Below are 27,519 nucleotides of genomic sequence, written 5' to 3'. Positions count from 1 at the left end.
TTATGTATGTTTGCTTTGTAAGTTCACAACTTTTCCTATATACTTATTGTTTATGTATGTTCATGTATAAATGATATAGTACTAATAATGATAATAGGTTGGGTTGGGGGAAAATATACCAAATATAAGACACTTTGGTTAATAGTATTATTTTGAGGATGCTCTGTAATCATTAGTTAAAAATGTTTCACAACAATGCAAAGTATTGGTGGTAGGGTGAGGTGAGGTATGAGAGTCCTGTATGATGTTATGTATGTTTGTTTTATAAGTTCACAACTTTTAGTATACACTTATTGTTTACTTATTGTTTAGTATACACTTATTGCATGAGCAATATACTTAAATAAAATTTTTTAAAGGTGTAAATTTAAAAAAATCACTTGAAAAGCAATTAGGAATTCTGACCTTGTCCCATCATGGTGGCAAATGGAGGAAAGTTCACGATGAGAGAAGAAGAAATTGTGTAGAAAGAGATCAATTATTTATTGATGCTTAATATTTCCGGTGATGTTTGTCTAGAAGTGATTCCTCCCATCAAAATTAAAGGGGTGTGGATAGGAAATCCACAGGATTTCCTGAAAAAACAGTCATTAGAATTTGATATTTTAAATGATTGGTGAGGCAAGGAGGTCAGAGTGAGTTAAGACTTTTCTGTACAACTAGTGGTCATTTAGACCAAGCTGATAAGAGAGAAAGAAGCGAGCAAGAGTGTTAGGGATCTCATGGCCATGTGGTCAAAGATAAGGAACTTTAGAAGACTGGAGTATGTGAAACCTTTCGTTAGAGGTAGGTGGGAGTTAAAATAGTATTTGGAAACTGATGCAATAGGTCTTCTCTTTTCTTTTTGGCTTACCAAATGACTATTTGTATTTTAAGATCCACCCCACATATCAACTTCTTGATAAAGATTCTCTGATTCCAAGGCAGAGTTGTCATACCATACTCTGGTTTCTATAAAACTCTCCCTCCCTCCCTCCCCTTCTTCTACATATATTAATATTTTTCAAGTGCGATAATATGTCAGGAATTAGGTAGATCCAGGAAATACAATGATGAATAAAATGAGAGAAAAACCTGATATTTGTGATAGAAGGAAGGATAGTAATTGAATACACTTGTTTTGAAGCTTGAACTCTACTCAATATTTTTCCCTTGTTAATGTGACATTCAATACGTTTTAAACCTCTCTCAGTCTTAGTTTCCTTTACTACAAATTGGAACTAAAGATGGTACCCCTCTCATATGGCTATGATATATTATGCTAAATGGATAAAGTGAAATAATTCATATGGAGACTTTAACACAGTGCTTGTCATAGAGGAAGTACTTAATAACATTAGCCATGTTAATTATTATTCATGGAGTTTACAGTCAGAGAGTGAAATGTGCTGCTCATACATCTGTAACAATTATACTCTGAAGAAGCTCCCTTCATTGTAAGAAGTGTCCCCAAGAAGTATTGGGGACATAGTTTGGTCATGGGTAGCTACATATCAGTTCTGTATGAACGTTTGATGCTTACATGTTAAATGAATCAGTGAAGGGCCAGAGAGGTTAAAATGAAGAAACCTGCCTAAAGCCATGCAGCTAGTAAGAGTTGGTGGGGCTAGGAGTGCAGGTCTGTCTGACCTCAAAGCACCTGCCTTTTGCATGTTGTTACTCACCTCTCCTCAACCGCTGGTAACTTAGTTATTTCTACACTCATCATGCACTGAACGATGCATGACTTGCCAAGGTTATCTCTTACTTCCGAATTGCTCAATCCTGTGGGATGCTGTATAGTGGTTCTTCCTCTACTTGCACTGAACATCTTGTCTACTTTCTCCTTTCTGAAATTCTCTTCTGTCTTGATGCCTTGGTTTTCTTGGCTTTCCTCCCACCAGCTCTCTGTCTCTGCAGATTCCTTCCCCTCTTCAACACTAGTGTTTCCAGCTGCACCTTCTTGCCTTCTCCTTCTTCACACTCCATCACTGCAGTTTTATTCTGCCTGACTTTAGTATGCTGACAGTGCTCAAACCTACACCTCAACTCCCAAGTTTCTGTCCTGAGCTCCATGGACACAGATCTCTTTGCTTACTGGATATTTCTCTTTGGAGAGATTTACTTTAAGTCCTGTTCTTTCACTCCCAATCCACTTCTCTCCCAATCTTCCTGATTACATGATCATTCTTCACTAGGGTGACGGCATAATCGATCATCTGAACCAGGAGGATTCTGAGCAGTAAAGGAGCCTTGTGATGCTTACTCTGTACCAAGCATAACTTGGTACCGTCTTGGTCGACCCAGAACGTAGGGTCTCCCTCCCGATGGCTACTCAAGTAAGCATTAGAGAGGCCGTCATTCTCGCTTCCCCTTTCTCTTCCTCATAGCCAGTGGGCCACTGAATCCTGGACATTCTGCCTTCTTCCTATCTCTTGTATCTCTTGTACACACTTTTCCAGTTTGTTGTTATTGCCATATTTCAGGCTCTTCTTCCCTTGACAGGTGTTTTGCTATTGCCTCCTGTTCACTTACTAGCAAGGCCTGTGCTCCTTCTCCTCTAAAACACTTTGAAGTTCCCACAAGGGTCTTCTTAGATTGTAAATCTGACCATGCGCCTTCCTGGTTTTGGGTGTTGGAGGACTCTCCATACCTTTCAGGAGGAATGCCACACTGCCTCCTGGGACAGCAGGGAGCATTACACGCCTTCCTCCCTTTGGCGCTCAAACCCTATCCTGGCATGCAAGAGGCACTCCACAAGCAATGATTGAAATTGGCATTTAAAACATAACCCCACAAACCATGCTTACACCAGTATGTAGGGACAGTGTGTGATCATTATTTGTATCTTGGAACAGATGTGTTAGAAAAATGGGTTAAGTCCAAGGAACAAAATAGATAATGAAATGTGATCACCTTATAATTTCTGACTCAAAACTATGAATGGTATAAAACCCAGTTGGTTAGAACTTTTCTCAAAATAGAAGGTTGAAGGGAAAGTATCTGTTTCAAAAGCAGGAAAATGTTCCCACAGAAAACCAGATAAAGTCTAAGGCGAGCTGACAAATATCAGAGCTTTGGAGAGAGCTTGGTTTCTTTTGGGCTCTTGATATACTTATTGAATGCGTGAAATACAAGAGATTAAATTTCCATCAGTTTATCTGTATTCAATGGCAATTCATTCATTTGCTTATTTTTTCTTAGCAGCTATAAACATGCTGATTTCTTCAATCCCTGTGGTCAGTCAGGTCCTTTCAGTCATTAAGCTAACTCTTAACTAAATGTGGTGCAGATAATTCAAAACACGTGATTGACAAAAATAGTACTTTTTGCTCAGTTTTTAAAGAGGCCTACAAATTAGCAAGCAACCATATGAAAAGTATAAGAAAAGAGAATCTAAACTGCTCTTCAGTGTCTAAAAGAAATTTTATAGACATCCACCATACTAGTTAATGTAGGAAAAGCTTCAGCTAGGAAAATAAGGGATTGGTGCAAACTATTTTTAAAAATATCATCCCAAAACAGGGACACAGGGATCATATTTCCATAATGATGTGGGATATCCCAATAAAACAGTGCATGAATAAGATTAAATTTCCTATGAGAGAGGACATATTATAGCTCTATTTTAAAGTTATGTTTAAATTGTAAAAGCAAAAGTTTTATCTGATTAACTTCTATTCTGTGTAAAACAAGAAGTATTTGAAAATTTTTTTTACTATCCATATTAACTAATATTAAAATCACATTGAAAAAATATTTGTCATTTTCCTTTGGTCTTTATTTAGCATGTATTGGCATACCGACCTTTGCTTTTTATTTCTATTGGTCTTTTTTTTTTTTTTCCATTTCACTGGATACTTTTTTGAGTCTAATTCATTACCATATGAAGGATTTGAAATCTCCAAGTATAATAAACTCATTGCACATTACAAAGAAAACCTATGCAAACTCTCTTTTCCAAAAGATAGTTGTGGGTTTTTTTGTTTTGTTTTTTTAAGATTTATTTATTTATTTATTTATTTCCCCTCCCCTCCCCCCCACCCTGGTTGTCTGTTCTCTGTGTCTATTTGTTGTGTGCTCTTCTTTGTCCACTTCTATTGTCAGCAGAACGGGAATCTGTATCTCTTTCTGTTGTGTCATCTTGTTGTGTCAGTTCTCTGTGTGTGCCATTCCTGGGCAGGCTGCACTTTCTTTTGCGCTGGGCGGCTCTCCTTACGGGGCACACTCCTTGCGTGTGGGGCTCCCCTACGCGGGGGACACCCCTGTGTGGCAGGGCACTCCTTGCGCGCATCAGCACTGCGCATGGGCCAGCTGCACACGGGTCAAGGAGGCCCGGGATTTCAACCGCGGACCTCCCATGTGGTAGACGGACGCCCCAACCACTGGGCCAAGTCTGCTGCCAATAGTTGTGTTAAATACTGATGTATTTTGGAGCTTGGAGGCTTTCAGAAGTGACCAGATAATCTGTAAATAATTTTTTTACAGACTTCTAAAATGTAAAAATACAGACACATTTTAAAATTGACATGGTTTCCACGTGTACAGCTGTAAGAGATCTGAATAGAGTGCATGTTAACACTCCTCAGCTCTCAAGTCTCTCTTGCAGTTGGGTCCTTCCAAGGGCAAAAGGCAGAAAACGTCCCTCTCTTGCTAGAGAGAATCACTAAAAATAGAGTATGGAGAGAATTTGTAGAGTTTTTAACAAGGTTCCTAAACTGGTTCTCATCCAGTAAATAATTGGTATCTTTAGATTATTTTCAACTATTTGAAAAAATCGGGTAACAATTAGCTAAAATGTCTCTTCGCTGTTGGGCAGAATTAAATACTAGTGACACCAGCTACCTCATGATGATAGGAAGCATTGGTCAGGATTAAAATAGAAATATGAAGCAATGATAAAATATAATAAAAAATCTTTCAAAACATAAGACTCATGGAGCAAAATAAATGCTAATAAAGGCTCTTTTTACAGATGAGAAAACTTGGACCTACTTTGTTGCATTTGATTTCTTTCCTTTGCTAAAGTCCTTTTGTTTCTGCAAATTAACACATGATTTAATAGCTCTGTCCGGCTGGCGTCATGGCTGTGTGGCCTTGCAGAGACCCAGGACCCCAAGCTTAGAGAGGCCCTGGGCTTAGATGAATGCTTTGATGCGTCTGTCTTAATTTGTTAAAATTTTAAGGAAGGCTCTGCATTTGCACTTTGCAATGGGCCCCACAAAGTAGGCAGTCAATCCTATAGCTAAGCTTGTGCTTTCTCCTAATCCTTCGTTACTACCCTTACAAGACTTAAAACAACCCAGGGAACCTTTCTTCTTTGGCTTTCTCAAGGTACCTCTCACCATAGTGCATTAGTGGCTATAAAGTGTCACAGAGGGGAGACTTAATTTCATCTTTCCATTCCAAGTACTGAATTCAGGTGATGAATGAATGGACAAGGGAATAAATGAATAGCAAACCAATAAATACTGTTGACTAAGGGGGTTGGAGAGATTAAAGGTAAAAAATTCAGAAAAAAAAATCTCTTTCTTGGAAGGAATAAATGAATTGAATTGATTGGAAAAAGCAACTGGTTGAAGGAAGTTAGATAGAAAGCAAGGTTGAACTCAAGGAATAAGAAGTGACAGGTGAGAGTAGCAGTCAGGGGTCTCTCACCAAGTTCCATACTGAGGCATTCATTCTTCTCGAATTCAGTTTAATCCACCCTGGATTGATGTGGGACGTCCTAGTTCAGGAAATGAAAATTCTTGGCCGGGTCTGGCGACAGGTGGGCACACAGGCTGCACATGCCCAGGAAACCAATGCATTACTGATGTTCCCAGGAGAGCCCGAGGGTCTCCTGACACCGTTTTGTATTAAGCAGCAGAACAACAAGAATAAAAGGTTGTGTGGCAAAGTGAGCATTTTTTTGCCTTCTCTGCTTTTGGGCAGAATAGATGGAGCTCATGCCCTTGCTTAGCTAAGTAAGCACATTTTATTGTTTAAACCATGATCGTTTCCTATCTTTGTACTTGTTTTGGAAAACATATTTCTGACATTATGTTCTATAAAATAAAATAAAAGAACAAAACACCAACACTTCTTTCTCTGGGGTCTTTTCTATTTGTTGGCTCTCATACTGCTCGGGAGACTGTGGTCTTGGCTGCGTGCTCCCCTCGGTGACGTGAACTCCTGACGGTCTCTGTTTCCTTCCCAGGACAGTGCTGTCCCTCTTTCAGAGGCTCTCAATAGCACTGTCTGGCCTTCCTTTCTCTATTGTTGTTATAGCACACTTGAGTAAGTGACTAAAACTGTGCACAGATGTCCAGGTGTGCCTTCAATTTCCTTTTATATTCCAGCAAAATAATTTATTCTAACATATTCCTTACTTGTATTATGGTTCTCCAAATTATGCATGGTGTGGTTATAATGCTGGCTCACTGAATATTAAATATGTGAGAGCAAGTGATTTTATGCTTCAGATGATTATTTATGGGGAAATTCAATTTTTGGAGGATGATGATAATGGGATAGAGGTGAACAATAGCACTGATACTCACAGGTAAAAAAAGCAACAAGGGAAACAAGCATTTGGGGGGAAATATAGACCTTAAAATAGAGGTGGGCTCTCCCTAGTCAAAGAGGAACACTCAGATTCCAAACAGGCAATGATGAAGTAATGGACGCTCCAACTTAGTGTCCTGGTGGAGCCAGAGAAGTTAGTGAGATGCACCAAAAATGTTACAGCTTGCCTTGAATGAAAAAGAAGATGATGAAAAAGTAGCTTTCCTTAATCTCAGAGAAAATAGACTTTCCCCCCCCCAAATCTCCACTGAAATAGAATCACAGATGTGTAAACACATATTCTTTCCCACCCAGGTATGTTCCTCATGCTCCGTGAACTGCCCAGGCAAGCCAATGGTGGGATTCTACAAGAAAGGGGAAGGTGCAGTCGTCTTTACTGCTCTAATTTGTACATGGCATATACTTGTTTTAAAGATTCTGCTGCTGGAATTGTAGTCATCATTAGAAAAGTTCAATCTAGAATGCTTAACTTTGGTGCTATGACCTGTATAATCGGAATTCCCTGAGTTTACAAAACCAGTGAATGAAGTGGGAGAAAAGAGACTGACAGGTCATAGCTCTTTTGAATTTAATTGTAAAAGCCAACCTTAAAAAGAGCTATCTTCAAGAATCCAAGTCACTCAATCACCAGGATTTGTTAACTTGAAAAAAGCATACACTAAACAAAAACGAAGAACCCGAATCTGTAGTCCAGTTTTTAAATCTGTTTAAGACCAACCCCATAGAAGAGTCAAGCTATTTTTGCTAATTTTAGAAAATAATGCAAATATTCGGTAAAAAATTGGCAACTTGATCAAGCTCACTTCATGTGAAAGCTTGAGTTGAATGTTACATGAATATTCAGACAATAGCAACCTGTTTGAAATTGCTATTGAGTATAATTCCAAAATTTATGCATTCTTTCATCTCCTAGGCATAAAGCCAAAGGCTAAAGGAGCAGAACATGAAAAAGCTGAACCTGAATTATGTTCTAAACCCTGTTGAGTTTAATTTTACTTACAAAGCAGAATGATAGGATGCACTTAAATTTGCCCCTTACAGCCCTACAAAAACACCTAGTTTCTTGTTATCATCTTCTGAATTGTGTTATTCATTTGGAAAGCTCCAATTCTAGAAGCATCATTTTAAATTTCCTAGGCAAGTATTACACAATAAATATGCATAATCTAAAATAGACCAAAGCAATTTTCTATAAATTTGACTACATTTGGAGTTTGCATTTCCATGAGCTTTGTAACTTTGGAAGGCACAAAGGAAAATTTTTAGTCAAATGGAATATTATGAGAGGATGAGCACTTTTAAAAGCTGATGTTTTATGATAGGGTAATACGATACACATTCTTGGTATAAATTTGGGGAAAAGTTCAAATTGCCTGAACAGAAACAAACACACAAAAAATGAACAGGCTGCCACTTACCCAGATATATCTCTTTTTAAAAACAACATTTTAATTGGACTAATGATGGATGCACTACCAGAATTCAATAAACCTTTGGAGACATACACAATTCAAACAAAGAGGTGATAAAACTTGGTATGTGCCTCCTGCTGTAAATTTTTATTATATTAATAAATTATTAAAAATTAGAATTGGTGGGAAACACGCCATGTGGATAAAAGATCAGTTCATATAAAATGTAAGTTCTTGCTACGGGTTGTGAAGTTTGTATTTGCAGAGACTGTGGAAAGGGTTCTACAGGCAATATTTACAACACTCAAAATATAATTGTTAAGGATAAAAAAAAGAGAGGGTGCTAGGTGGGATTGTGGCAGTGCTCTAGCACTTGAATGGAAGTTACACGGTCTGTTCATTTTGTGTCATCCATTGCATTGTACACCTGTGCACTTGTGATTTGTGAAATTTTCTCAATGCATATTGTATTTTGATAGAGAGTGAAAAAGAAAAGAAAGAGAGCAAGAAAATGCATGCTAGCATCTGCATTTCCCATATGGGGGAATGCTGTGCTAAAGGAAATGGATGCGCTACGCCTTTGCTTAATTCAAATAAGACGCAGCCTTGTAGGGTCGCAGCACTTGGCGGTGTGGTTCACAGTTGGAAACCACTTAAGTGTCATTTCTGCACAGAGAGGCTGCGTGCTGACATTTTCAGACTTTAAATAAATTCCTGTCATTTAACAGTGACAAATGTCACCATCTTAGGCATGCAGTTTTCCTGTTTTTGGAGTTCGTGGTGGGAATAATATGCCTGGGAATCCACGAGCTTTGCATCTGAAAAACACAGATACACGTAACAAATTGTACGTCTGTAGTAAAGTGTATTAGCAGCTCGACTCTTTAAAATTTGTTTGGCATTAAGTTTGTCAAACACTTAGTGACCGCTTATTACTAAAGGCAAATGTTTTTGATCCTGAAGTGGGGAGAGGGGAGGTTTTGTCTGTTGCTAAGGAGCAATTTCCCATGTAATCTTTCCAAAGGCAAAAGGTTAGGCAAAGATGACACACATTGTGAAGCTGAAAGTCAGATGCACAGGACTGACGTGCTTCAGGTGCATGCATTTCCATTCCCTGGTATGATAATTTATGGTGATCATGTCCCAGACTGCACTCTTAGCATACTCACCCCTAACCAGGAGCTCTGCCTCATCTGACACACTGTCTGCTGTGGTCTGTACCCTGCAGCCATATCTCCCAGCATGCATCAGAAGGATGTTCCTGATCATTAAATCTGCAGAGGATGCTTGCTGAAAGAGGGATGAAGTGCCAGTTTAAAACGGTGCAAATCTGCCTGGTTCAAGGTGGCTTAAGGGGGAACTTTGCATATTCAGTCAAAGGGACCACTTTGGGCCTTACAATTGATATGACAACATTTCAGAAATCAAACATGTCCTATTTCAAGGAACACATGGCAGCTATGTTTTCAACCATTGCTAATAAAGGGCTTGAACATTTAAAATTGCACATAGTGATTAGCAGCTAAGATAGTTAAGAAAATGTAAATATGCACACACAAATTCATATCTTTAAAACTACAGGAAAAATAATCAGTGAGGAAAAATCATTGCTTTGCTACTCAGAGAGAGGCCTATTTTTTTGTGGCAGGAACATAGTTTTGAAAGGAATGGCTCCTTGTGGGAAATTAATTATGAGAAGATAGCTGTCAAAAGCTTATCTTGTGCTGCTTTATTAAATGGTTCCTTTTGTTAAGTACACTGCGGGCAACAGACGAGACAGTGCTTGGGTGAGAGAGCCTGCTCCCACAGCTGTAGGTCGTGACAAACATTTTTATTCCTCCCCTAACCACCACTATCAGCAGGATCAGCCTAAAGTTTTGTTAATCAGTGGAGTTCCAAAACACAAAGGAGGCTCAGAACACATGATTCTTGTTGGGAGCAAGAAAATTAGGACATAGTTGACAGATAACTGCATTTGAGATTGCTAAGTACGAGGGAGAAGATCTAGATCTATCAGTTCATGGCATCAGTGATGAGCCTATACTTTAGAATGAATGGTAAAGAGCGTTCATTACTGCATCTCATCTTTCGTTTACTCTATCAGGAAGGATGGATTTCCATTAGTAAGTATAGGTGAAGTTCTGGTATTTACAACTGAAGAGGGTTTTTGTTGTTGTTTTGTTGTTGCTGTTTTGGTCTTCCAGATAATGACATAGCAATATGTCAATATTCCCTTTTGTTTCCTGCAACCAAAGAACAATTGACTGGAATGAGAGCAGATGTGTGTAGCTTGAAATGAGAGATTCAAGGAACTCACAACTTCTCTTCAACAATGGCTGAGCACATGGAAGAATGTTTAATGCAAGCCAGAGAGAAGCAGTCCAGATTAGAGGACATTCATGTTTCGATGGTATGAAGGTGAATTGTCTTAAAAAATAATAAAAAAAGATGTGTAGGCCAGTATCCTGATGATTAAGAGTCTAGTTCTTTGCCTTTACTTTGAAATAGACCTGCCAGATTAAATGAAAATTACAAAAGTGGGTCTAATTTTGAGAAGTTGTTTGAATTCATTTTTTTCCTTAGTATTCACAGAAAGGGTATGAAGAAATTCAATGTGAGCTTTTAATTCTCAGATGATGTGAGTTCATTAAATGAATTACTTAACTATATATTATGTTTTAGACCACTTTCCCCCCAGTATTTCATTTGTTTTGTTTCTTTTCTATTAGTCTTACCATAGGAATTTCTAAATGTCTTGAAGTTTTCTCTAATGATATAATTGTTAAGACAGGGTCTGGTTTAGTCATTTATAAGGAAATGCTTCATGGTGAGAATGCATTAAAATGTCATAATTATTTCAAGGAATGTGTTATTTGTCCAGTGAATGTCCTACACTACTAATTTCCTTTGGATACATTTTTAGTGTTAAATTCTAATAATATTCATTTCCTCATCTCCACCAGACTAAGTGCTTACTTCTTTAGAATCTGAAAAGAAAACCTTAAATCCCTTGGATTTTTTTTTGGGGGGGGGGGCACAGGCATAAGTTGTAATTCAGTTTCAAATCAACATAATTTAAAACTGTATATATGAGCTTCAATACCACTTTATGTAGTGTGGGCCTAGTTAGATGTGAAATATTCCTTGTTCCACTAGATTTATTAGCAGCTTTCTTAATGGGGTACTCAATTAAACTAATCAGGAATCAATGTGTCTAGGTCCCAGAAAATTGAACAGGATTTAATTCTAGAAATAACACCATCTGAAAGGCAGTGCTTGATGTTGTGTATTTGTTTTGTTTTGTAGTTTATTTGTTCTTGTTGTTTTTGTTAATGCCACAAACAATATTGTGGCAGCTTAACAGCAGGAAAAGCACTGATTAAAAGTAATTTTTCAGACTCCCATTCTTGAAAAATTTTGTAAATTCACATTCCTGTGATTAAGTATACTTTTTTCATTTTCCAGACTTTTTTTCTCCCAAATTATTTATTTCTTTTTGCTCTGGACAAATGACCCCAAACCTTTGTCCTTTTGGGGAATTACAGCAAAAGAAAAGCTTAATTGGATAAGGAAGAGACTGTGTTAAAGTCACATAAAGTTTCCGGGCGTTCAGGAGGATGAGGTAAAGATTACCTTTACTTATTTCCTGCAGTTATTCCTGTGCGATGCTCTATAAACTGGCCAGAATGCCATCAACATTTATCAGAGGCAAAGAAACTACAGTCTAGGTAGTGCATATTTATGGGTTCCAAAAATATTCAAGGAGCCAAAATTGTCTCATTTGGAGCCCATCCCTTCCCTTTTGGATTATATCTGCATCATATTTTTAAAATTCTAAACAGGGAAGATTAAAAGTAAAATGATTGGATCATGAGCACGGAACCTAAATTACCCTTTCAGTAGATTTACTGATCTTTCAAGAGGAGTAATGAGAAGAATTCATGAGGGAGCCCCTTACACTTAAGCTTAGCCCACAGTGTGCAGCTCCTGAGAGGGAACCTCCACGATTTTGTGCACTTTTAATGAAATGGTTACTTACAACCGATGCTTGTTTTCTTACACTGAAATCTCAATTTCAGTTTTTCTCTCTTAGGAGTTCTTCTCTGCTTTCTTGTTTAATTTGACAGTTGCCTTATTTTCTGCACTTTCTATGCCTTTTTGAACAGATCATTGTTACCTGTTGCTTCCCATGAACCTACCTCAAGGCCCTGCCACCTGGCAAAGCGTCTTCTCACAGCGGGAGCTCAATGAAAATGTGTTGAATGAGCGAATAGATGAAGGCACTTTAAGACAGAGGCCCCGTGTTGATTCTCTGGGAGTGCGGCTGCATGGCCTTGCCATTTACACTTTTGGTCACATAGTTTTATTAGAGCATTTGCTAGATTATCGCGACTGCTATTTATGACTGACATAAAACAGGAAGTGTTATCCTTCCACCCAAGTCCAGTCCTTTCTCAGCTGTCGCTTTGACTGCGGCCTGCTCCTCCTCCATGAGGCTGCTGGTGACAGTCCTACAATGGGAGCTCGTTCTACTTTGCTGCTCAAAGGCATCTGCCGGCCGCTGTGCCTTTAGGAGAGGGTCTAATCTTGTGCTGGCTCCGGAGGCTCTTCACAGCACAGACCCCTCTCCTGGGACTGACATCTGTGCTTCTGCAACACTGGCCTCACGATCCCATCCTCAGGAATTCTTCCCATAACTGGGTTGGCCTGTGGATATTTTCTCCTTTCTTGGCCTGGAAAGTCCTTCTAGACCTTGCTCAGAGGCCATTACCTTTACCTTGGCGAAGCTTTTCTGGGCTCCCCCAGCCCTCCATTAGCCCTGCTCTGCTTAGGCTCCACCAGTGCTTTGCTCTCAGCTTTGAACTACTGTGTGCCATTTTGGATCTCCTTTGAGATCCACTGAGGCACTCCCAGAGTGGAGGTAGTACTGGCACGGTGGCTGATCATTAGGTGACCCAACGAGTGCAAGCGGCATGCCCCCTTTCTAATTTATGGTTGACAGTGTTCCCCTTTATTCTCTCTCAAAGAGGCTTGGAAGGGACACAGGAAAAGCCTACTGAAGAGGACACTGGAAGAGAGTGCTGAAAGAGTAATATGGGCTGCAGAGTGACTCTAGATCTTGGGAAAATCACTCAGTCACTTAGAACTTCTCTCAGAGCTTCAAGGTGAGAGAGCAGTGCCTGGCACATTGTAAGTGTTGGATCAATGTTATCTGTCAAAGTGCATCAGGGGTGCACTCTTAGTGAAAAGGAGTGTTTTTTTTTAAATTGGTATTCATTCCTTCAACAAACTGCACATGAAAGTTTTCCATTGCTAAAGAAATTTTTGTAGGTATCTAGCATTTTTTAAAAAATGCCAATATGCCTCTTGCTTTTGTTTTTTAATATGACAATATAGGTTAGTATAAAATCATTGGAATAGGAATGAACAGATCTAAATCCTAGCCCTGGTTTAGTGCCTCCCTGGCCCTGTAACTCTAGGGAAGGAAGACTCTGAACTCATGGAGGGTGCCGTTCAAGGCAGCTTTGGTGGAGGAAACACGGGGGGTGAGAGGGAAGCAGATGTCTTCATAGCTGTATCTGGACTTGGGTGTGATGTAATGGCGAGAAATGGACCCATTACCTCGTAGCACAACACTCAGGCCGAGTCCAGATGTTTTCCCTTTTTCTGTGTGCTTTCATTTAGTTTTAGGAATCATTCCATGAACATGACTCTGACATTTATTTTTAACAGCTCTCAAACCAGCTCCTTATATCTTTGTTATCCCCTCTCTGTTTCTCACTCTGACCCATCTGACATGTCACTACTAGATCAGTCTACCTTAAAAATTGATTTTATTGACCATCTCAAAAATCTCGACAGTCCAATTTCTTAATCTTGCATTTAAGTTGGATTCAACCTATATTATCATTTTTCTTTTTACCATTTTAACCATTTTTACATGCACAGTTTAGTGACATTAAATATATTCGCAATGTTAGTTAACTACCACCACAGTTTACAGAACATTTTCATAATCCCAAATAAAAAGTTTGTACCCCTTTAGCAACAACAGGTACTCTCCAACTCCTCTCAGCCCACGATAACCTCCATTATACTTGCTGTCTCTATAAGTTTACCTATTCTTGATACTTCATGTAAGTTGAATCTTGCAATATTGGTCCTTTTTTATGTGGCTTATTTCATATAACATAATGTTTTCAAGGTTCATTCAAGTTGGAGAATGTATCAGAACTCCATTCCTTTTACAGCTGAATGGTTTTCCATTGTATTGATATAACATCTTTTTGTTTATTCATTCATCTGTTGATGAACACTTGGTTATTTCCACCTTTTGGCTATTATGAATAACACTGGTGAATGAGTGTATTTTTCAGTCATGTTTTCAGTTCTTTTGTGTCTATACCTAAGAGTGGAATTGTTGGGATCATACAATAATTCTATGTTTAACTTTTTGAAGAACTGCCAAATTGCTTTCCACAATGGCAGTACCATTTTCAATTCCCTGTCAACAATGTACAAGGACTCCAACTTCCCCACATCCTCACCAACATGTGCTTTTTCTGTTTGTTTTTTTTTTGATAATAGTCATTCAAGTGGGTGTGAAATGGTATATCATCATGGTTTTGGGACTTAACCTACCTCCTCTCTTATTATTGTGGAAAATACACTGTCTTCACCTTTCTTTAAATGGTTCCCTAGTTTGAAATGACCTGTCCAAGTCTCTAAATCCTACCCCATATGTGAAACCTTGCTCAAGTCTTATCTTATTCAGAAAGACTTTATTGACCACCAGGACTAGCTACATAATTTGTGGACCTCAGTGTAAAATGAAAATGTGGGGCTCCTTGTTGAAGATTATTCAGAGTTTCAAAATGATGAGAGCAGAGTATTATTCTAAACACAGGACCCTTCTCGGTGCAGGGCCCTGCAGAGCTGAACAAGTCAAGTGCCCATGAACTGCATCCTGGGGGCCACTCCAGCCTTTGTTGGTATTTTCTGGATTCCCAGAACATTTTCTGCCCATACTAGACAATGGTGCTCCTGGAAATAATACTGAGGAGTTGGCATATATCTTTCTGTAAAACGTAAAACACTTATCCTCTCCTATCTTAATGCTGGTACCTTCCTTTTTGTGCTTTCCTGACTTGTAGTGTTTTTATGAATGGATATTGGTGTGAAAAAAATAGAGAAATAGAATAAGTTACATCTTCTTAAGGTTTGTGTTAGAAAACAGAGGGACCTGCTGTAAGTTTTACATAGCTTATTTAGTGTAGCCCAATCCAGGCCTTAGTATACTTATATGGTATTCTCTCCAAATATTCTTTCTGCTTTATTTATGCAATTAAAATACAAATGCAAAGACTGATGACACATCTCTGCCAGCTTCAACCTGTTCAGTTTACACTCGGTTTATCGGTGAAAATTAAAGGAGGACAACATCTCACACTTTGAAGAATGGGTGTGGGGATTGCCTCAAAACTTGACAGTCCTAGAGTTGGGAGGGCTACAGAGGGACTCTTATCCTCACTTAGAGGTTGGCGGTTTTGTAAGAGCAATGGCAGACCAGTTTTCACAAGAGAATTCTAGACGAAAGTGGCATATAAAATCACATCTTTAATGTTTTAAGAAAATTCTCTCTAGTGTTTGTATGATGGATCAACTTTCTCATGGAATCTCTTTGGTAATAATATTTTATAATCGGAATAACACCTGGTCCATAGGTTGGCTCAATGAGGCAACACTGGCAGGTAAAAAGATGTTAACAATCATGACATGCAATAAACATTTTTTTCTTCAGGGTGAATTATATCATTGTCTAGTAATGGAATAGCCTGACTATCTCTCAAGTAAGGCTATGCTTCTTCAATTACCTCTCACCGAAGATACTTAAAGATGATAAAACCAGTCAGAAAAAATGTTGTTCATTCATGCTTTAGCTGTGCTTTGTAAACAACCAGTAATAGCATGACCACTCAGAAAGCTCTAGAATAATGACATTTTACTGTAGCTACACATATTTTATGAGACCTGAGTGCACATGCACAATAGCTATGGAATTGTTCATTCACTCATCAAGCATTTATTAGTGTCTAGTGTCTAGGCAGGAAAAGGCAAATACCAAGCACCATTAAAACTATGCCCTTCTCCTCTCTACTGCTAGCAAACACAGCTGAGCTGCATCGCCATCAACGGATTCTTCTTACCACAGTGATTCTAGTTAACACAGTTTACTAGAGTTCATCCAGAGATAAAAATCTGCTATAACTGATCTACACATGCTACTAGATAAAGAAAAGATAATTCACACCTTTGAAAAACTCACAATGCAATGTGAGAGGTAGACATGCAATGAGTGGTGTTACAATAGAGAGTAGTACAAAGAAATCATGAAAGAAAATGTCCATTTTAGTGTGGAAGGAGAAACAACAAATCATCTGGTCTAACCCCCCAATTCCTACAGCAGTTGAGAAACTAAGGGCTAAAGATGATTTGTCCAAGGGCCAATTAAGTGTGAAGGCAGGAGTAGAGCCTTGGTCGCCTGGCTCTAGGTCAAGTGCTCCTCAGGAGTAGAGCCTTGGTCGCCTGGCTCTAGGTCAAGTGCTCTTCCCAGGCTCCTATGCTGCCTACGAAACATTCCTTGCTCTGTTTAAACCTCTAGGTGGCTTGATTCACCAGCATCTGTTAAGGGAAAATTTGGCAAGTATGTTAAATAATAAAGGAGTTTCACTTATACAGTAAATTATTTGGTAATAGCCACAAAACTGTCATTAGAAATTAGTTCTCTAAATAAACCATAGGGTTTATTCATTCTTTCATAACTGCCTTTCATCAGCCACCTCTAGACGTAAAATTCTGCATCTCTCTTTGACATGCCCACATCACCCTTCCGATGCTACCTATGACTCATTACCCACATTTGCTCATGCCATCATTTACCTTGCTGGGACTGTTTGTCACAGCATTTGGAGGATCCTCATTCTGTCTCCCACCATGAGGACCATCTCTGACCCTCAGCTGGCATGATGTCATTTAACCGGGTACAGGCTATAGGGACACAGCTTTTTGGAAGAATTGGCCAAATTTGCCTTACTAACCTGTGGTGGTCTGAAGTTGTATGCACCCCCTGAAAAACATGTTCTTAAATCTAATCCATTCCTGTGGGTATAAACCCATTGGAAGTAGGAACTTTTGATGAGGCTACCTCAACTAAGGTGTGACGCACCTCATTCAGGATGGGACTTAATCCTATTATTGGAGTTCTTTATAGAATGGATACAGACAGAGGAAAAACCCTGCCAATGTCAGAAACTGAAATCAAGGAAAACCAGAAGAAAAGGGAACAACACACAATTGCCACCATGTGGCAGAGGAGCCAAGGACCGTCTTCGGGAAGAAAGCATCGCTGGGATGATGTCTTGGTTTGGACATTTTCTCGGCCTCAAAACTGTAAGCTAGTAAGTTCCCATTGTCCAAGCTGAGCCATGTCATGGTATTTGCTTTCAGCAGCCTGGGAAACTAAAACATAACTTAAGTGCATAATTTTGATGGATTAATATTTTACCTATATATCAATGTATCTGTTTTTTCTTTCCCAGTCTTCTCACATTTTCAATTTATCCTTTAAAGTAACATTGTTTTTTTTTTTAATGCCATCTTGTAGTGGCTGCAAGGATAAATCAAATTTTATTCTGATAGTGTTTTTATATTTGAGAATAGTCAATATCTACATGCAAGTCTAGTTCCATCCTGGTTGTGTGGAAGAGTACTCAGACGCCTCCTGTAGGATTTGTAATTCATCTTTACAATCAGTGGAGCCCAGACAGGCAAGTATAGTAGCTTTCATTTCATTCATCAGTTAAGACTCACCATTGACCTGATTTTGCCATAAATCCAGTCTTGGGAATGTAGGAGACCACTTTGAGTTTCATTGATTTTTGCATGAAACACTAATAGTAAGCCTTGAATGAGACCAGTTGTTTGTGTGTCTCCTTTATGCCTGGGGCTCATGGGTCCAAGCAATTTCTTTATCAACCTGGGTTGCTGGGGCCATGGGAGAGGGAGGCTAAGGTTGAGTCCCAGGACCCTAGAAGGGACCTATCTGCTCCCTTCTCCTGCTTTCACTTCTCTGCTTCTCCTGTCATTGGCTGAAGGCCAAGTTCACATGTGACCTTGCCTAGGACTCCTGTGGGGCCGTGAGTCTGGCAATCCCTAATCTCTCCCTAGAGCACAATACATGCCAATAACTGGAAATGGGTTTTCAGTGCTCCAAATGAGTTCAATTTTTATCTTCATTTACTCTCATTTCTTCCCTGCTTGTGTTTATTCCACTTTCCTATTAGCTACATTTCCTTCTTCCTGAAGTATCTAAGCATGGTACTGTGGAGTATTAAAATTTGTCCTAAAAGACAATGTGAGTCATATTCTATCTTACTTTGGCAAAACTTGACACTGTATGAAAATGAATCTCTCACAATCTACTTTACACTACATTGATTGTTGTCCTTTTTGGTGACTCCACTTGTAGGTAGTATTGCTCAAATAACCTATTAGGCCTAGAATTTAGCTACTTGTTTATCATGGTAGATAAAGGATGCCCATACATATTTGGCTACTTGTTCCATTGAGAGGAGGAGTCTGATTTCCTAACCCTTGAATTTAGACTGGTCTTGGTGGCATTTTTTTTTTCTTTACCAATAGGAAGTGACAGAAGGGACATTCTGGAAATCCTGTGGCTAATTATAAGATTTAGAACTTTTTAGACCCTTGGAATACTCATTGTGGTAGAAACCAGCTGTCATGTAAAAAGGTGGATTATCCTGGGGCTACCACGCTGTGAAAAAGGCCCAAGATAGCTACAAAGAGGACTGCCTAGAGAAAGATAAAAGCCTAGGCTGCTACAGTTGTTTAAACCATCCCAGTCCAGATAACAGATACATGAATAAAGAATCACCGTGGGCATTCTAGCCCTGGCAAAAGCAACCCAGAGAAAGTGGGAAATCCACCCAACAGCTAGATCTGATCTTCAAGGCATACAGCACGCAGTGAAACATACCAGCCATTTGGCTACCCCAGCTAAAGTCTTAGCCATTGTGGAACAGATTCAAGCTCTTCTCGGGTGTCAGACCAGCCTGGCTGTGATCTACCTGATTGGCTGACCCCCAAAAAACTGCCATCCCCGTAAAGTGGTTTTACAAAAAAAAGTTGCTTTACACAATTAGTGTTGAGGTGGCTTTCTATACAGCAATGAATAACCATAAAATAATTTTGTACCTGGAAGTAGGCTGCTGATGTAGCTGAAACCTAAACATGTGGCAGTGACTTTGGGATTAGATGTACAAAAGCAGTAAGTGCCATGAAGACACTATTAGCAAATGCTGGAAGAGCACTGAGGAGTCTGTTGATAAGGGCTTGAAGGCTAGTGAGGAAATGGTTATGAAACTGGACAAAAGGTGACCATTTAGTGTCAGGAAGTTTGGCAGAACTATCACCTGAGATAATGTGGACAACACACTTTCTGCAGTGGACAAACTATGAATCTGACTAAGGAGATCTTCAGGAAGATGTTTAGCTATGTATAATAAAATATGGACAGAGTGATATGAACCAAAAAGAGAGAACTGCTAATTTCTCAAGCAGGATATAGAGGAACTATAAAGCAGGACTAGCTTGATTTAAAAACAAAATGGATTCTCATCCTCATCTCCCAAATGACAAAGGACCATCAAAGTAAGAAATGGCCTCAGCAAACATCAAATCAAGGGTGCCACCAAATAAAGAATGCCCTCAGGTCTCAAGTGTGTGCCTGTACGATCCTTCAGAATCCTAAGGGCATGTTCCTACAACCCTACCCTCAGTCCATGACGGGGAAGGGTCTCAAAGAAATTGTTCAAGGAGAATGAGAGAGCAAAACAAAACAAAACAAAACAGGGAGGAGATTATAACTGGAGGCTGGAAAAAACGGGACCTAAATTACGTACATGCAGAAAAACTTAGCAAATCTATTGCCTGTGGTAATGTGCAGGATAGAAAAGAGTACCCGGCAAATTTAGGAATCTGACTAAGGAACTTTACAGGCAGAATTTTAGAAGGATTGACTGGCTTCTTTTAGTTGTCTAAGATAAAGTATGGGAGGAATGATATGAGCTAAAAAAAATGATCTATTCATTTCAGGAGGAAATTAGAGGAAATATTTCCAGCCAGAACTTGCTGAGTTGGAAAATAAAATTAGTTCTCATTTTATCTTTCTGAGTCATCAAAAGACTAAGAAAGAAATAGCCTTGGTATCTATTGGGTAAATACCACCTGGAGACTTTTTAAACTATGGTTTGATCCTGTGAGTATCAACCACATTTGCATGGTATTACCATGTTTGCCTAAACCATGTTTTAGGTACTACTCAGTGCCTAGTGTGGTGTTTGGCACATAGAATCCTCTTCATATATATGAAAGAATATGGTTTACATGTACTAAGCATATTGACAGACATTTTTAAATGAAATAAAATAACAAAATGGTGATGAAGATTTTACACTTAACACATTTTACAATATTCTAATGGAATAATTAATTTATATCAGCATTTCTAAAGATGTTTTTGACAGTTACTAAATATGTGTCTGTTTCAAATTTTCCCTTAACTTGTCTATTCTAGTAGCTTTGTTGTGGATTTTTCAGGATTTTCTAGATATAGGATCATATCATCAGCAAGTAGCAAAAGTTTTACTTCTTCATATTCTATTTGGGTGCATTTTATTTCCTTTTCTTGCCTAATTGCTCTAGCTAGGACTTATAGCACAATATAATAAGAGTGATAACAGCAGGTATCCTTGTCTTGTCCCAGTCTCATCCTTCTATTCTAATCTTTTGGAGTGTTCTTATCAAGACAGGATGCTGTATTTCATCAAGTGCCTTTTCTGTATCAATCGAGAAGATCATGTGATTTTTCTTCTTCAATTTATTAATGTGGTCTATTACACTCATTTATTTTGTTTTGTTGAACCACCCTTACATACCTGGAATGAAACCCATTTGATCATGGTATATAATTCTTTTGTGCTTTTGGACTTGGTTTGCAAGTATTTTTTTGAGGATTTTTTTCATCTATATTCATTAGAGAATTTGGTCTGTAATTTTCATTTTTAAAGAGGCTTTGATGACTGTTTCAATCTATTTACTCATGATTGGTTTGTTGAGGTCTTCTTTTTCTTCTAGGGTCAGTGTAGGTTGTGTTTTTCTATGAATTTGTCCATTTCATCCACACTGTCTAGTTTGTTCTTGTACAGTTGTTCATAGTATCCTCTCATGATCTCTTTTATTTCTGCAGGGTCAATGGTAATGCCCTCCCCCCCCCCCCCCCCCCCCCGCTCCCTTTTCTGATATTCTTTATTTGCATCTTCTTTCTTTTTCTTTGTCAGTCTAGTTCAGTGTTTGGTGATTTTGTTGATCTTGAAGAACACTTTTTGCATTGTTGATTCTATCTATTGCTTCTTTGTTCTCAATTTCATTTATTTTTGCTCTGATCTTTATTATTTCTTTCCTTCAGTAGCTTGGGATTAGTTTTTCTTTTTTTCAGGTCCTTCCAGGTGTGCAGTTAGGCCTTCTATTTTAGCTCTTTCTTCTTTTTCAATGTAAGCATCGAAGGCTATAAATTTCCCTCTGAGCACTGCCTTTGCTGTATCCCACAGTTGTTTTTTTTTTTCTTTTTTAGGTACCAGGGCAGGGGCTGAGGGTTGAACCTGGGACCTTGTATGTGGGAAGCTGGCACTCAGCCACTGAGCCACATTAACTTCCCTGAGTTTTTATTTTGTTGTTGTTAGAACAATTCTTCAAAATAAAATCCTGGTTTATTGTTGGACAACATTGTTTCCCACATATATCAAACAGGCAAATAAAATAAAATAAAATAAAAAACAGCAACTTCATAGACAAAAATAAAAGAAAACTTTATCTTTGGCCTTTTTAACCATCTCATACAAACCAACTACTTATAGTACAGCTAAATATTAATACATACACAAAAAAATTACTGAAATACTTCGAATAAGACTGTTTTTTGCTTTTGTTTTTGCTTTTTTTACAAGGTTTTTTCCCTCTTTTGAGATTATAATGAACATGGTCACACCACAAATAAACTCAGAGGTAGGACAGAAAACGCTCCGAAGGCTGGTTTGGTCATCCGAGATCATTAAAAATGGCTGACCCCTGATAATATGTGAAAAAATATAAAAAGTAAATAAAAAATACAAATTTTCTTCTTTAAAGTACCTTTAAGAAAAAAAAGCAGGACTTTAGAAGTTTTGGTTCTTTTTTCCTTCCCTGTTGCAAATTCACACTGTAGTTTTGTTTGGGTCGTGGGGAGCTCATGTCATCTGTGGGGGGGCGCTGTCTGTGGGGGCAGGTGGGCAGGCCTCTCTATCCGAAGTTGACCACGTTTCGATTCTGAAAGAGTAATTGGAGTGTGAATAGGTCACAGTGGCCTTTTTTTTAAGTTTAAGTTTAACTTTTCCCCTTTTGCTGTCTAGTCATCCCCATTGGTCTTCTGCTTCTTGGTGTCCACATCGTCATCCTGATCATCTTCAGCTGCCCATTTGCCCACAGCTGCATCAGCCTCCTCTTCATCTCCATCTCCTCCTCCTTAACCCCCCCCCTCCTTCCTCTTCTTTGTCTACCTTGTTGTCAGCCTCCTGGTCCCCATTTTCTTCATTAGCGTTCCCATCAACAGGTGCATCTCATCCATTCTCTGCTTCCTCACAACTTCCTTCTTCTCCTTTAAGTTCTTGGTGTTAATTTCAGAGGTGGTATCCATAGCTGCGTCTTACATGGTAAGGCACACCAGTGATCTGATGTAACAGATTAAAAAGAAAGGGAGAGTTTGGGGACTCTGGTGATAAAGCTGCCAGTGTCTGCAATAGTGGTGCCCGGTGGAGGTGGCTGCTGCAAGCAGGGAGCTGGACCCAGGAACAATGCAAAGATGGCCTTTCCGAGCAGCCAGTCCCTGAGTTGGTTTCTTTGTTTGTTTGCTTATTTGTTTTTTTCAGAGGCACTGGGAACCAAACTGGGGACCTCCCATATGGGAGGTGGGCACTCAACTGCTTGAGCCACACCCACTCCCCCCATAGGTTTTTTTTCTCTCCCCTCACCCTGCTGTGTTTTTTTGGATATCTGTGTCCATTAACTGTGTGGTCATCTGTGTCTTTTTCTTTTTGTCTTCTTGTTTTCTCCTCTAGGCTTTACCAGGGACCTCTGATGTGGGAGAGAGGTTCCCTGCCACTGACGTCACCTCAGTTCCTGGTTTCTGCTGTGTCTCGCCTTGACTCTCCCTTGCATCTCTCTTTTGTTGCGTCATCATCTTTCTGTGTTGCTCGCTCCATGGGCATGGCTTTACCACGAGGCCCCAGGGATCAAACCCTGGTCCTCCCGTATGGTGGAGGAAGCCCAATCACTTGAGCCACATCCACCTCCTTCCTCCATAGGTTTTGATATGTTTTGTTTCTTTTTCATTCATCTCAAGATACTTACTAATTTCTCCTGCAATTTCTTCTTTGACTGATAAAGAGTGCATTGTTTAATCTCCATATATTTGTAAATTTCCCCCTTTGCCATCCATTATTGATTTCCAACTTCACTTAATTATGATCAAAGAAAGTTCTTTGTATAATTTCAATTTTTTAGATTGATTTTATTTATTTCTCCCCACCCCCTCGTTGTTTGCATTTTGCTGTGTCCATTTGCCATGTGCTGATCTTCTTTTTAGGAGGCATGAGGAACTGAACCTGGGATTTCTGATGTGGGAGGGAAGCACCTAATCACTTGAGCCACCTCTCCTCCCTGCTTTGTTGAGTCTCTCATTATGTTTTCCTTGTGTCTCTTGTTGCATCATCTTGTTGCATCAGCTCGCCACACCTGCCCATTGCGGTAGCTTGGTGTTTTGCTCATCTTCTTTAGGAGGCACTGGGAACTGAACCTGGGACCGACCATGTGGTAGGTGGGAGCTCAGTTGCTTGAGCCACATTTGCTTCCCAAATTTCAATCTTTTAAATTTATTGAGACCTGTCTTGTGACCCAATATATGGTCTATGCTGGAGAAGGATCCATGAGCACTTGAAAATAATGTATATCCTGCTATTTTGGGGTATAATGCACTATAAATGTCTATTAAGTCTAGTTCATTTATCGCAGTAGTCAAGTTATCTTTTTCCTTATTTATCCTTTGTCCAGATGTTCTGCCCAATACTGAGAATGGTGTATTAAAGTCCCAACTATTACTGTAGAGATATCTGTTTCTCCCTTCAGTTTTGTCAGTGTGTGCCTCATGTATCTTGGGGCACCCAGGTTAGATGCATAAATATTTATTATAATTATTTCTCCTTGGTGAATTTCTCCTTTTATTAATATATATAATGACCTTCTTTTTAAATGTAGAACTGTTATACGAGCATCTGAATATGTTGGTGAATTTATTCTGATGGTCAATTTCTCCCTCTTGCCTAGTGGATTTGTTTCATGACTGTTCTATGATTTTTTGTTCTACTTTTTCTAAATCTTTAAAATTTCCAGCTTATCAAAATAGGGCCAGAGACTCACTAATGGGGTGCAGCTCTGCTCCAAGGGACTGGGATGAGAGACACCCCAAAGTGGTTTTTCTCCTTGCAGCTCCCCGACCAGCCAGTAGATGGTGCGCATCAGCAAATTGTTCCCTCGAGGTGTCTCAGCCTCCACTTGCCAGTGATTCTGGAATGGTCAGAGCCGAGATTCAATGTGGGCTCTGCTGGCCAGATTCACTGAAGAGAAGCCCCTCTCTGCCCTCGGCCACACCCTCCCTCTTCCAGGGTGGAAGGCATCTGCTCCCCTCTCAGTTGGCCAAAGTGGGCCAGGGGCTTTCTCCAGGCCGTCAGCCTTGAGGGTGGGGGATGGGGTAGTTCCCACCTGAGGGCTAATAGCTCAGTTTTCATTTTGGTTTCCTCCTCTCTGTCCTTCCTCTCCTCATCTGCAGGGCCACAAAGCAGCTCCCTTGGACAACCTTCTGCCCTTCCTCTGTTGTTTTGGTGAGAAAGTTGGGCCCTGCCTGCTTACTCCAATACCATCTTCCCGCATATCTCCCCTCTAACTTTCCCTTAAAATTCAAATGTATCACATAATCACATTTTATTTGCAATGCTGGTAAATATTTTCACAAACACAATCTTCAACAAGCAGCTGTATTATTTCAACTATTCAGTGACAAATACAGAGTGTTCTTTGGCTAAGCCTACATTGATAGTTACTAATGCTTAGGAACAAGTTTCCGAATGAAAAAGCACCTCACTGTGAAAGAAGGAAATTTGGATCCCGGCATTCATTTCAGTGCTGCCTTTCACAATCAGGAAGATGCTCATCAACATTAAAGATACTCAGCATTTAGGGAATTCAAACACAGAGTGTCAGAGAAGATTAACTATTCCACTCACTGCTTGGGCTGCGGACCACAACAGCAATCTTCCAGGGAAGATGCAAACAGAAGAAGAATAGTTCAGTTAAAATGAAAGGTCAAATTGAATAAATGTATCAATCCAAAAACAACTATGACAAGTTCAAAGCTAAGGACTCTCAGTCAGATTCAACTGACACTTTGAAAGTGAGAACAAGACATTTTGCAAGAGAAAACTCACTTTCAATAACAAGACTTACTGAGGCTTTGCAATTTTATCAAAGAGAATCCACCAATTATTTAATTTATAAAAATCAGAATTTATTCAGATTGGCAAGGCCATATTCTATTGGTGCTCAGTAACTGTTTCAGGGGTTCTTAACCAGGGGTCCGTGAGCTTGAATTGAAATTGAATTGAAATTCAAAAAAACATTATTTTTGTGGGGATGTGTTGGTGTGGGTGTGATATATTTATTAAATAATACACAGTATAGTGCGGACTTAGTAAGGGGTCTGTGGTTTTTACCAGACTGGCAAAGGGATCTGTGGAACAAAAAAGGCTAAAAACCCCTGAACTATATATATATATATAGTTTCCAGAGTCATATGGAACCATGCTGTTCATGGTTTTTGACTATAGGCATTGAGAAATGCACTTAGATTTATGTTTACAAGGCTTTTTTTCACAGTTGCATGCCTTTGAATTGGCAATCATACCAATGATCATATAAGCATATATATTTGGTCCTGAGATTTCACATTGATAGGATTTGAATATTTTATTACATGTGGATTTTAGCTGTTTATATAAACTAAGGGATGTTGATGGCTTACCCAGTGAAAAGAATATTGTTTTAATCTGTTAGCTAACTGTTAGTTTTAGTTTATGTTTTTTATTTAGCTCCTGAGGAGCCTTTTATCATTTACCAATACTGTTTACCAATACCAATACCAATTCTTCCCTATGATTTGACTTTTTTTTCCCGTTTGGAACTCCTGAGGCATTGAGAATTTTCCAATTCTAGGGGCATTGTGGGACTTTGAAACATCTTCCATGAATCAAGCCAGTATGTAATGTTTAGTTGGGAAAAAAGTAATTTGGGAGCTCCCTCCTGAACTAAGTTTGGTAAAAAAAAAAAAAGAGGATTTCACTGTTATTGGACCTCACAACTAGGTTATTGTTTTGGTTTTAGTTTTTGAATATAAACTGTAACAAATCACAGAATTTTAGAATAAATAGGAATAGTTGAGGCATCTACTCTAACCTTTTCACTTTGTAGATGAGGGCACAGAGAGCTGACAAGACTCAGCCAAGGTCAAACAGCTAACGGGGACAAATCTCGGCCTAGACCAACGATCCTTGACCCCACTCTGGTAATTTTTTACGACGTGATTCTTTCACCCAATAGTATAGCTTGATATTACTTCATTTCTGGAAGACAATCTGGCGGCATCTATTCAAATTTAGCATACTTTTATTCTTTAACCCTGCAATTCATGCCTGGGAGTCTATTTCATAGAAAGAAAAGCACGAAGCCATAATGATACGGATATTTAAGGGTGTTTTCATAGCATTGTTCATAAATGGCTCAAAACAGGAGCCAAAGATAAAATTCATTAACATCATCAAATTGAGTTATAGCCATACATAGAATATGATATAACCACTGAAAAGAATGGAATTTCTGATTAGGAGTGGGAGTAATGAGATATAGAAAGAGTATATAAAATATGATTCAATTTTTATACAACAATGACAAAAATATTCCTGGGCCTACGTGAATTTGCCTAGGATTACAGGAGCACAGAGGGAAATACAGAAGGACACCTGTCAGGCTATTAACAGCTTAACTCGGTGGGATAGATGTGGGGTTGGGAGTATGCTGTGATGGGAGTAGAAAAATAGGGGGAAGTCATCCAAATAAACACAGCATGCTCAATATGATCTTCCATACGTAAAAGGTGTGTTTATGCCTGCTTGAAGAAACGCCTGAAAACATTACTTAGGAAGATTCACGGTGGAGTAACTCAGAGTAGTGTAATTCTAAGTGACTTTTATTTTCTTTTTTCTTTTAGCATGTTTAATGATCTACAATAAGCATGTATTACTTATACAATTAAAAATAAATTTACCTTTATTGTGGTGAAAAA

General features: G+C 39.0%; 1 protein-coding gene across 2 annotated transcripts in view; it reads right to left on the bottom strand.

The window, feature by feature from the left end:
• The window catches only part of CNTN5 (contactin 5), a 1,236,361-nt gene that overhangs the window by 80,280 nt on the left and 1,128,562 nt on the right, over nt 1–27,519 (bottom strand). For both annotated transcript variants that reach the window (XM_058289033.2, XM_058289032.1), the window contains exon 16: nt 9,128–9,248. In XM_058289033.2, coding sequence (XP_058145016.1) covers nt 9,128–9,248 — 121 coding nt within the window. The remainder of the gene's footprint in view (nt 1–9,127; nt 9,249–27,519) is intronic.

This window comes from Dasypus novemcinctus, chromosome 27, assembly GCF_030445035.2.
Source record: "Dasypus novemcinctus isolate mDasNov1 chromosome 27, mDasNov1.1.hap2, whole genome shotgun sequence".
Classification (NCBI taxonomy): Eukaryota; Metazoa; Chordata; class Mammalia; order Cingulata; family Dasypodidae; genus Dasypus; species Dasypus novemcinctus.
This window is presented reverse-complemented; position numbering and strand designations above follow the sequence as displayed.